The 12765-nt window shown below is 35.3% G+C and overlaps 1 protein-coding gene across 1 annotated transcript in view; it reads right to left on the reverse strand.

Moving 5' to 3' along the window:
• LOC122529423 (insulin-like growth factor-binding protein 7) overlaps positions 1 to 12765 on the reverse strand; it is a 63599-nt gene that overhangs the window by 11147 nt on the left and 39687 nt on the right. The window contains exon 4 of the mRNA XM_043655560.1: positions 808 to 1032. Within this exon, the coding sequence (XP_043511495.1) occupies positions 808 to 1032 (225 nt within the window). The remainder of the gene's footprint in view (positions 1 to 807; positions 1033 to 12765) is intronic.

Below are 12765 nucleotides of genomic sequence, written 5' to 3' on the forward strand. Positions count from 1 at the left end.
AAATCGTACGACTGTAAAAAATATATAATTTTCAGAAATCGTACGACTGTAAAAAATATATAATTTTCAGAAATCGTACGATTATAAAAATTTAATATCTATGGCGGAAATGAAATGTGAGGTGTGAAATTAAAGGGAAACATTTCATTTTTGGAGAACATACGTACATATATAAGGACACGTGCGAATATTTCTTTTTTTTATAGTCGGTGTTCGTGCAAATATTCCCTGCAGCCGATGTGTGTCTACAAATATTACTATTTATTTCGTACGTGTGTATTTTATATACGTACGTTTGTTTTATAGTCGTGCAATTATTTTACTTCCGTATTTAAGTGACCCTGTCCGTCACACGAGGGTTAATCTTTAGAGGGCTTAAAAGAAAGACCCTTTTAGCGCCGTGGACAGATCTTCAAATCTAATGCGACACGTGTGTTTCATAAACGCATGAATTTTTCAGATAAACGTCGCTGTTTTTAATCCTCCGGAGGTTAACGAAAAAGTCGATTTTAGATTTGCATATAAAATGAACGGAACGTAATTTCGACGATTCGATGAAGAATGAGAAGATGAGAAAAAGTCATTTCCACGAAAAATGAAAAGCAACTTTCTTTGAACGAAATTATTCTGTTAATCAAAATAAAATTCAATTCAAGATACTTAAATTAAATTCTCATCAGTCATTCGAACGATTATTTCCAACGCTATGTCATTTTATTTGAACCAACGAAGCTTTGCAAGATGATGACAAAAAAAAAAAAAAAAATGTTTGCCGAGATCAAAGAGTTAAAATGGCAGCTTACTCACCGTAGTTCATCTTCGCAGCCAAGTTGAGCGTGCACTCGCGTCGAGTGGCATAATCGTAAGGGCGCGGCTCGTTCGGGCACCAAGGCACCGACGGTCCGCAGACGCATCTTCCGGTCGAGACGGTGTTCCCGTTCTGTCCAGCGGTTCCCTCAGACACCAGGTTGCAACCCGGCTCGGACATTATCGGCCCATGCGTGCAATGCCTCCTCCATCTGCCCGGGATCTCTGGAAGAAGAAGAGCAACAACACCGAGGTTAGAAAATACATCGGGCACGTGGCGATTCTTCTCCTCTCGTTCGAGGGCGAGTTTGCAGGACAGCGAGAGGGCAACGAATAGCAACCTGGGATAGCCAGCTAGAAATGAGCGCGAGTAAACAATCGCGGTTTTGTCACGTTTTGTTTGATCTCTCCGCTTTCCTGCGAGTTAACAACGAATAATTGGTACAGCCGGTCACGAAAATATTACCAGTATAGATTTGATCTTTACGTTCATTCGGTATTTTATCTAGATGTACAAAGGGACTGAAGAAATGTACTATGTTATGATAGAGTGCTGTTTTTCGATAACAAAAATGCAAAAATCTTTTATGCATTGCGTATCGTTGTTTAAATAATGGAAGAACATCGAAGAAATCGCTAATTTGCAGGTCACAGAAATTGACTATTAACTATTTACAAAAGATTATTTACAACATGCCAACACGTCTAAGACGTGTTGTGCAACAAAAAGGATATCCCACAAGATATTAATCCTTAGTTAAAAATCATTATATTAATTTTGTAAACTTAATTTTAATAATGCCCGAATAGTTTTGTGACCTGCAAATTAGCGATTTCTTCGATTTTCTTCCATTATTTAAGCAATGACACGCAACAAATAAAAGGTTTTTGCATTTTTGTTATCTAAAAACTACACTCTATCATGGCATAGTACATTTTCTTAGTCCTTTGTACATTTAGATAAAATACAGAACATAAAGATCAAATCTATAGTGATGTCCGAATATCTTCATGACCGACTATACATAATGTTCAAGTACTAAGCACGCAATCACACGTTCGTTTACATCAGGTCACACGATTCTTAGAATCCGTGTTCTCAATAACTTCACTGGCTGAAGAAACTGAACTGTGTATTTACATATTTTGTAGGCTACTATACAGCATTGTACAGTAGTTCGAGAAACGGTAACCGGGTTCTCGAAATTTTCGGGAAACCCGATTCCTTCGGGAATCTAGAAATTTTCGGGATCCCGACCCGACAGTACTTACTGTTGCCTAAGATTAATGGGGGTTATAAAACAATAAAACTGTAAAACTGAAAAATTTTAACTAAATGAAACATAAAAACTATAAAACTATTGATTACTGTAATAGAAATAGTATTTTTGGAACTATTGACAAAAACTACCACCTGTTGTGCATCGCTGACTTTACCTTTATCCGATGGTTGAGCAGCGAAAAAGGTCATTATAAGTTGAACCTTCATCGTGTGTACATCGATTAAACATTCAAAGTGAATTTTTAAATAATATTTCTGAATATTCTAATTGTTTAAACATTATCTAATATTTCCAATAATTTACTTGCAACAATTAAACAATAAATTCTCTTCTTCTGTAATATTTCTAAGTGTTCTTTAAAATTTTTAACTAATAATTTATAAGAATCTTGAACAATTTACTTTAAGAGAAATAACATTGACTTATTGAATGAAATAATTAATTTAATTGTTTAATCGTAATATAAAAATTGTGAAAATTATAAAAGTGTCTAGAAATATTGTAGAAATAAAATAATTTGATTGTTTCAAATGAATTATTCAAATTGTAAAATAATACATTTCGATGATATTTTTGTATATTATTTAACAAATTAACTATTTATTTATAGCAATTCAATCAGTGATTGAACTTCCAAGCATTATTTCATAGTTTGAACAATTTATTTATAATAATTAAGTTATATTATTTACAATAACGGAACAAATAGTTACATAATACATATATTCTTTGCAATTTGAAACAATAAACGAGCGAAAATTTTTATATGTTGCGCGATTATTCTGAAGCGACAATCACTGTTTAACTCCATTTTTGACTACATAATTTTTCTCTACATATATTTCTATTTAATATACATCAATGCAGTTACAACTTAAAAATTAATATCATGAAAGTGCAAATTTATTTTTAATCAGTTATAGATAAAAAAATTAATAAATTATTACATTTGACATTGTAACATATTTATGAAAGTGTAATCTTGCGATAGAAATCTGAAATCTATTGATTAGTATAATAGAAAAATTGTTTTGAAATATTAAGGAAATATTGTCAACAGTTGCGGGTCACTGACGACCGAAACATTAGAGTAACCTTTAGCGGTACGGAGAGTCATTACCAATTCAACTTCCGACGTGAGCACATCGAGCAAAATTTAAGAGTGAGTTTTAAATAATATTTCTGAATATTCTAATGTGTTTAAACATTATCTAATATTTCCAATAATTTACTTGCAACAATTAAACAATAAATTCTCTTCTGTAATATTTCTAAGTGTTCTTTAAAATTTTTAACTAATAATTTATAAGAATCTTGAACAATTTACTTTACAAGAAATAACGTTGACTTATTGAATGAAATAATTAATTTAATTGTTTAATCGTAATATAAAAATTGTGAAAAATTATAAAATAGTGTCTAGAAATATTGTAGAAATAAAATAATTTAATTATTAAAAATTTAATATTATTCAAATGAATTATTCAAATTGTAAAATAATACATTTCGATGATATTCTTGTACATTATTTAACAAATTAACTATTTATTTATAGCAATTCAATCAGCGAGCGAGCGACTATCGAAAAGTCAGACAGTGAATTGAAAGTTGCGGGAGAAAGAAGAGAATGAATTTAGTAATTAAGGAAACGGTCACTTTAATCATTATGACCATTATTATTTCCGTTTATTTAATCTTAAATAAACAACTATTCAACAAATTGCGATCTCAAACCGAAATTCCTACAAATTGGAGGCTCAGCCACGGATTTTACCGACACAGAGTCACATCAGTGCGAACAGTGAATAAAAAAAAGAAGTTGTGTCATTTCGAAATAGTGCAGTTAAGGAAAGAGCAACGATGAATTCTGGGACAAAACCCACCCGCGAGTTTTCGTTAGCGGAGCTGAAGAAACTGAGAAAAATTGAAAGAGAGAGGACTGCCGTTTTCAGGCACGAAAACGGAGTTGTCTACACGACGGAGTGAAACGGATTCATCCGGTGAATGGATGAGAAGTCGAGAAGTTCGCGAAGAAGAATCCAACGTGTCTGAGAGTGTGATCGAGCATATGCGTCGGCAACTAGAGCTATCAGAGAGAGAAAAAACTCTGGCAGGGCGCAAGCTTGATCTAGCGCCGCAACAGATCGAGCTATTGAGAAAACTTCAGCGATTAAGCGTTCGAGATCAAGAGCGAGAATACCACTCGTGAGTATCAGTGCGATCGCCGAGTTATTAAACAATTTTGACGGGGAGTGCAAACACTTTCAAGACGTGGGAGCGGCGAGTAATAGCGTTGAAAAATACCTACAAGTTGTCTGATTTAATGGCGAAATTATTAATCGGGTCGCGATTGAAGGGCAATGCAATTAGAATAATTGCACTCCAAACCCGAATATTTTATTTTTCTATGCCTCTGGATGAATTATTAGACAACATAAAGGAACTTTGTTGTTAATATTGTTACTGACATTTTTTGCACTAAAGTAGATTTTCCAAATTTCGTTGTCAGGGTGTCAAGGGTGTCGGGGGAACTGCAGCTTCGTCCGAAAAGACGAAGTTCGGTTCTTGTAGTCTAGCGTCCTTTGTAATTCAACTCCAGTGGTTCCGAAGAATCTTATATCGCGAGAAATCCGATATAAAATAACTCGGTTGCTTCAAGGTGGCTGTACTACGAGCGTTATCGTGACTTCTCGCGATGAACGATGCACGTTCACGACACGAAAAATGTTTCGTTATTCCGAAGTGTACTTCCCAGGCGAAAGAAATCTCAATGAAGCTCTTACGTTTACGTTCATCGAGGATTGGCATTCGAATTATTGTCGACCGATCAAAAAGACGCGTCGATGTTAACCTGAAGAATAAGTTAAACGATTATTGGCGATGCGAGGCGAGTTCTCGTGGGAGGCACGAGGTTCGAATTACGCGGTTGCTAACATCGGTAAACGGGACAGGCACAATGTATGTCAGATCGGACTAAGGCTTCTATCGTACCCGGGAGAATATAATGTGGTTTCCTAACGATACCTGCTACGTGCTCTAACGACAAATTCCGATTCAATTACAAGCGCCGCGCAAAACTGGATTGCCATTCCGCCGAGAATTAGGCGAGCGGTTTCGGACCGGCTGCAATTTCGCAGAATAACCGCGTCACCGATCGAAACTGTCGTGCACGCACCGACGATAAAACATCCTCCCCGACCAAAAATGTTTCTCACTTTTTGGTGCTTTCGACGAACGGGAGAAATAAGACGAACGAAGTTATTCGCTGGTGAAAGACACTGTCAAACGCAATGCATTTTTTTTGCGTGGCGACGCTGTTTCTACGGTCCTCTTTGCGCAAAATTTGTTTGAACATTAAATCTGCCAGGGACGCTTCGAGCTGAAGCTTCAAATTTCAAGCCTTTAAGTTTCAATCAAAGTCACAGAGACGTTCGAGTAAAGAACTGGTGAAACTTCGAGGTAAAAAAAAATGGAGCAGAGATTTCATTTATCGGTTGATTCGATTTCTTTTTTTATTTCTGTTGCGTGTTGTTTCGCTTTCGTGCGAGCAAACAGCTGGACGATTCATTTCACGACACAGTTCATTGATATTAAAAGCAGAAAATCCGCGCGACTTTCCGCCTTAAATTGCATAGTGCTCGGCTGCATTCGCGCAGCCATTTCAAATGAAATCAGTGTCAGAGTAAACTACAAAGTGTGTCTAATTGTATTAAGAAAATGCCCGTGTCAAAGCGCTGGAACACACTCTTCAAAGGAACAGGCAGAATTCGAGAAGCGGGAGGACTGATGCTCGCGAATATGAAAATCCGAAAATTCAACGAACAACGACGACGACGACGAGTCGCGTGACCTCGTATTCTTAGCGTTGAGCTGGAATATTTAAATATACGTAACTGTCGGACCGCGGAATTTTCAGTGGGAAACTGAGAGAATGTTGCAGAATTGCGAAACTGTACGTCTGAAATTTTTATTTCGAAAACATTTTAAAAATACCTGAAGCGAGGTATTTTGCTGATGTAACAACAATGAAAACGAAAAATTAATTTCCGTTTAATTTCCATCTCTTCGCCCCTTTTAAATATTTTAAAAATGTGCGAGACAAAAAAAAAAAAAAAACGAGCGAATGCGAGTCGAACTGCTGGCCAGTGCGCGCTGTCGTTCAACGATTGCCATAGTAATCGGCCGTCCTCGCGTGCATACTTGATCGAGTCATTTCGAGAGTGCCATTGCAATTTAAGCGTTAAAAGCTTAAACAGCCACTGTTGAATCCTCTATTAAATTTTTAATCAACAGGCGCCGTTTCGCCTTTTAACCGCTGACTTATTAAAACAGGAACATTTCGTTTCGAGTTAATTACTCGATTGTTCAAACTTTCATGACCAGTTTCATCTTTCGTTCGTCGTTCCCCTTTCTCGAGTTTCGCGCGAGTTCGCTGGAACTCAACTGTTCAAATAAATTCAACGTAGGGGCGTGCGAAAACGAATTTCTACCGATCGCGGTTACAATTTTACGCGGCCGGCCGTGAAGTGCGCAGCCCCGAACGAATTTTATGGTGCGCAATGAATGAGAGGCGTGGAATTTCAGGAGGTACGAAATGAAAATATGTTGGAGAGCCGACAGGAGAGAGAGAGAGAGAGAGAGAGAAATAAAAGACGACTAAATCGAACGCAGCTGATATCTTGATACAGCCTTTTACAAATATTAATATTTCCGCCTCTTCGAAGAGATAAAACAAACTGCCGGATACGCAGGTTTTTTTTCTCAAACAGCGGGATTCGTATGTATTCACGTGCTATTATTATACATTTCAGCGTAAACGGTAATTTGTAATTAGTGAAAATCGAAATATACGCATTCCAAAAGAAGAACAAAGGAAGAGAGAATTTTTTTGAACTTTTTCAACCTGAACTGCAGGTTACGTGAATCTTCAAATAGCGACATTCGAGAATATTCTTCGTTATACTGTTAATTATTATTATATTGTTTCGTTATATTGTTAATTTATTTTGGCATACTTAATATATAAACTGCTTTGCTATTTCGTGGGAATTAAAATATGTATACTGTGCACGTACCTGCAATTTAGTCTAAACGAAAGAGAGAATTTTTGAATTTTTAACCTGGAGCCGCTAGGTTACGCAGCTTTTAGTTTATTTTCGAAATATTTCAAAATATTTTATATTATTATTTTATGCTGCCGCGGCGTTCAATGCACATACACTGTTTTACAATTATTAGTGAAAATTAAAATGTACGCATCCTACTTGCAATTCAGTTTCGAACAAATGGGAAAGGAAAGAGAATTTTTGCATTTTTAACCATTGGAAACCCTCAGCCTCGGGTTAAACGTTCAAAAATTCCCTTTTGTCACTTAGACTGGATTGCACCGTGGAACGCAAGGGTGTTTTAATTTTGACTAATTATAAACTAGATACGTGTATATCCTGTAATAAGTTCGTGGTGCGTGCTTTACGTACAGAAATACATTTATATTGTTTCATTTTGAGAACGAAGGAAAAATAGAAGAAGTTTCTCCGTGTTCGTAAAGGATAAATAGGATAACTGATTTAACAAAGTGTCTGCAGCTTCGTTTTCTTTATTTGAATTTTACGTAAATTTAAATAAAAGTGTCCCGGATACGAAGTGCAACTAATAGAATCGTGAATTACTGTACTCTACACCGGGTACGTTTGGAATCTAGATGAAGTTAGCAGCGTTACGCCTTATCAGCGAACAAAACACGGTCAGCCTTAAGTTTTAATTTCACCCGTTAGATTAAAAGTTCCAGCATTTTAGGCTTCTCAACTTTTAGTCTTAATTTTAGTTCCACAGTTTTTCAACTTTGTTGCCGACCTGAATACTTGGCTCCAGAATATCTCTGAAGATCACTCTGCTTTCGTTTATTCCAAGAAATTTAATCATTGGATACTGAGAGCCTCTAAGAATTTAAGCCTTAATTTTTGCAACGATTGCAATGATTTATTTAATTCAATTTCATTACTGTATCAGAGAGATGTTTATATAAAATATACAAAATGTAGCTAAATGATTTTCAATTTTTATAATACGATGTAAATTACTATAGTCACCTATGAACCTACCGTTTAAGGGTTAATTTTCTTATTCGCAACAGAATTTCGTTATTCGAAATCGATAGAATAAAATAAAATAATATTTTGGACAAAATATTATTTTAAATAATACATTTTAATTGATACATATATTAGTATACGTTAACACGTGTATTAATAAATTTATACAACAGAGTAAAGTTAATATATTGTATAATATATATATTATATATACATAATATTGCATATGTATATATAATATAATATATATTATATGTATGTGTTATATTATATGTAATATATTTTATATATGTATATATAATATAATATATATTATATATATAATATAATATTTAATTTATATAATATTATAGTATAATATAATATTTCATTAAATGACAAATATTCAAAGTGTTTTCAAAGACTTTTCTGTACTTGTCCCTTACAGTAGTAAAATGCTAAAATATTGTTCCTTCTAATACCTGGACCGAATACAGTTGCCAAACCACAAGAGACACAACAAGATGTGTCAATCTTTCACAGATTCCTACAGAACTTCAAACACTTTCCGAAGTCTCGCAAGATGTTACGTCAATCACACGACTCGCCGTATACGCAGGCTCGAAACTCAGACAGCGAGTCCCAGGCTTTATACGATCGATGAGTTTAATAATCCACGGCTGAGCATCCCGGAAATCGAATTTACCGATCGGTTTACCGATCGACGTTCTACGCCGAAGCAAATTCTAAACGCGAATTCATTTCGGGCTAATGGTTTGAATGTGCTTCCGGCTAATTGGCCGTGGTTCGCCGAGTACACACCAAGAGAGGGAACGCACTTTACCGAATTGCCACCGCCACCGCCACCACCACCACCACCACAATTCAAGTCCTCGTCCTTTCGACCAAGACAGTCAGGAAATTTTGAGTCAATACACGACGAACGCGAACGCGGAAACCGGGCAAAATCATCATCGACTCGCGGTGATGATGTTTCGTCTCTGGTAACAAGACAACCTCTCGCTTTTACAGCGATTTATTAATAATTTATATATATACTGTATATTACTATTATTATCGTTATTAAATAATTTATATATAGACTATATATATTATTATTATCATTATTAAATAATTTATACATACACTATATATATTATTATCATTATTAAGTAATTTATATATATATATATATATATTACATATATTATTAATATTATTATTAAATAATTTATATACATACTACATATATTATTATTATTATTTTTACTAAATAATTTACATGTAATGATAATAATAATACATATACTATCATATATATTATTATACTATTATACTATTATTTTAATAGTATACTATTATATTATTATAATATTATATTATTTTTATTAACTAATTTACATATTATGATAATAATAATATATATACTATTATATATATTATTATACTATTATTATACTATTATATTATTTTTATTAAATAATTTACATATCATGATGATAATAACATATATACTATATATTATTATTATCATTATTAAATAATTTATATATATATACCATATATATATTATTACTATCGTTATTAAATAATTTATATATATACTATATATATTATTATTATTATTATTAAATGATTTATATACATATGTATGAACTATACGTGACTACGAGAACGAAATGACGACGAAATATTGTTGATCATTTAAATTGATAGATTGAACTTCGTAAAACTGATAGATTTTACATCTCGTCGTATTGATCAGTGATGGTGGTATGTGTTCGTATTAAGAGGCTCCATCGATCGATCGATCGTTTTTCGTTCATCAAAGAGCGACAGGTGTCACGTCCTCTACGAAGTTTTTAATTTCAACGGATAAAGGAAAGGCTATTTATCAAAAAATCGTTTATTTCAACCTGAAATTCTTATAGATAGTGGTATAACTTTTTTTTTTTTTTTTTTTTTTTGTATAATTAACGTGAATTGACCTTCAAATATAGTATATACTGTGAGATAATAATAATTTGTATTCTACACACATAAAATCCGCGAGATAAATTTCATGAAATATCCGTAGAGAAATATTAGTAAACAGAAAAATATTCTCCCATCGTGGAATAAAGTCTAGTCTCCTAATCGGGTTGCAAATGCTTCGAAACGATATCGCGTATACACATACATACGTGCACGATCTCGCTCGGCGAGGTACGATACGACGATGTGCCGCGTATGCACGATAGTCGGTAATTTACGATAAATTCCTCGGTTTTTATTCGCGGCGCGGAAAGCGCCGCGGAACGTAGACGTTCCCACGGACGCAGGAATCATATTTCACGCGCGACATACCCATTCCGGCGCCGGCTATATGAAATTTCTGATTTTACGCAGCGAGGGGCCAAAGGATTGAGAAATATACTCGCGCGTGAAAATATTGTAAAAGTTTATTGCCCGGGCGCAAACGGAACAAAGGGATTGTCTTTGATCAAGTTTCGCTGCGACCTCGTGGCTATTGCGCGCGCGGGACGCAAGAAAAAATCAATAGCCGAATATATTTTGCGCTCGTTGAACGGTGATTTCCGACTGGTGACGGAAAAATTCCGCTGACAACGGGTAAATTTTCGACTTTTCACCGGCGTCACGAGAAATAAATAATGGTTACGACCGGACGCGCTAATTTGTAAGTAAAGTACGCGCGCGCGCGCGCGCGATACTTGAATCAGCGGAAGTCGAGAAACGCAGAAAATTACGTCACGGCGTTCCAGCGGCAGTGGGTTATTATTTTTATTTATTTATTTATTTTTCTTTTTTTTTTTTCTTTCTTTTCCTTTTTTTCAAGCTGCATCCGCGTGCGTGGCGCAAAAACCAGCGGCATCAGGACTGCACCGTCTGGCTTGACAGCTATCTGTTTTCTGAACCGACGCGCGCGCCCGTAACAATTATATACGAACCGGAAACTAAAACTATGCTTTCTCATTACCCGTCACGCGAACGATGATCGATGATCCGCAACAATTATTAGCCAACGTTCATTACCGTTTGTTCCGAGCGAAACTCCTCTAATCGGACGGATTTATTACTTCAGCTTTCAAAGTAACTTTCTTATTGGCACGTACATGCGACGTGAGCGAGAGAAATCGACGAGAGTGATGCGATGTTGTCTTTAATTCGATGAGTCGAATCTCGAGATGAACCGCGTGTGTGAACTTGTTATTTTTATGGAATTGCGTTTTGCGGATTTTAATATACGCGTATACTATCGTTGTTGAATTCTTCTACGAACATATGTACATGCGTACGTGTAGCGTATTTCAAATAAGTTTAAATGCCTTGGAACGATTTTAAAATAAATTAATTAAACGCAACACGAATCCCGTAATTTTGTGAAAATTTACCAACTCGTAGAACAAGTCTTAAATTATGCAGTTGTTAAAGCCAACAGTTATTAATCTAAGCCATACTGTTTCGCTATATTACCGTAGCTTATGCGTGTACTACCGCTCGCTATATTAAGCAACATTGTAAAACAAAAACAATAAATATAATAAAGTTCCCTTCTTTCTCTGAATTTAAGTTAAATTTATGGTAAATTCAATCAAATTCAGATTATCGATGATTCGTAACTAGTACACTCAATTGTATGATACTTATTACAATACTTGTCGCTCATTATGATTAAATGTTTCCATAACGATTTATTGAAAACAAACGATACTTAAAAAAGAAAGAGATCATGATTTGTAAAATGACGATTATACATAATGTATTGTGCATTTAGATGAGAAGAAGATACAGAACGTTTTTTTATTATTCATCAGCAAAGCTAATTGCCTCGAAACTAATAATCTCCATATTTATTTCGTAATCGAAGATTTTCACATTTTTCTCACACGCACAAGAGCCATCGAAGAAAATCCGCGTACTTTTGCCGCCCCATCGCGAAATTTAAGTCCGCCCACTATCGCTGCAATTACACTTGTTAAATTAAATTTCCAGTTGCCAGAAATGGAACTTCTAGAACGACGTTGAGGAAATGAATCGAGAAATTCAAGAATGCTAGCCGCCGTTGCCTGCACGAAGTGTCAGAGAACGTGGAAATTAAACGCGGTAATGTTTTAACGGGACGATTTTCAAAGTCGAAATTCACTGCCATTGATGTTATTCGCAACGCGTGCAGACAGATTTTCACGAGGAACGGAAGCACCTACTCGCGCGGTAGACGTTTCATTTCGTAGTCCTCATTTTTCCAAGCACAGAAGGCAATCATCGGGATAAGGAGCAGCTTGTTTTTACAGCACAGCGTGAGCGCCCGCCGCGGAGGAAATTACGACAAACTCGACGAACAACGCCACGTTGACTATCGCGAGGAGAGTAAGTTTTGTTGGCGCGTAAAAGCATCGTTTCGCGTCGAATAAATTTCTGAAGGTTCTCCATTTTTTTATTTCTGCCGTAGTTATTAATTTTCAAATTAATCACAGACCAACAGGTGCATTTGTATTTGTGGAACTCCGCTTTGTGAACTCGAATTAACGCATCCTCGTCGGCGAGAACTTGATGTAAGTTACGAGAGTAGATAAATCACGAGATTCTCCCGAGGTGTTAAATTT

Source organism: Frieseomelitta varia, unplaced genomic scaffold (assembly GCF_011392965.1).
Source record: "Frieseomelitta varia isolate USP_RPSP 00005682 unplaced genomic scaffold, Fvar_1.2 scaffold_285, whole genome shotgun sequence".
NCBI lineage: Eukaryota > Metazoa > Arthropoda > Insecta > Hymenoptera > Apidae > Frieseomelitta > Frieseomelitta varia.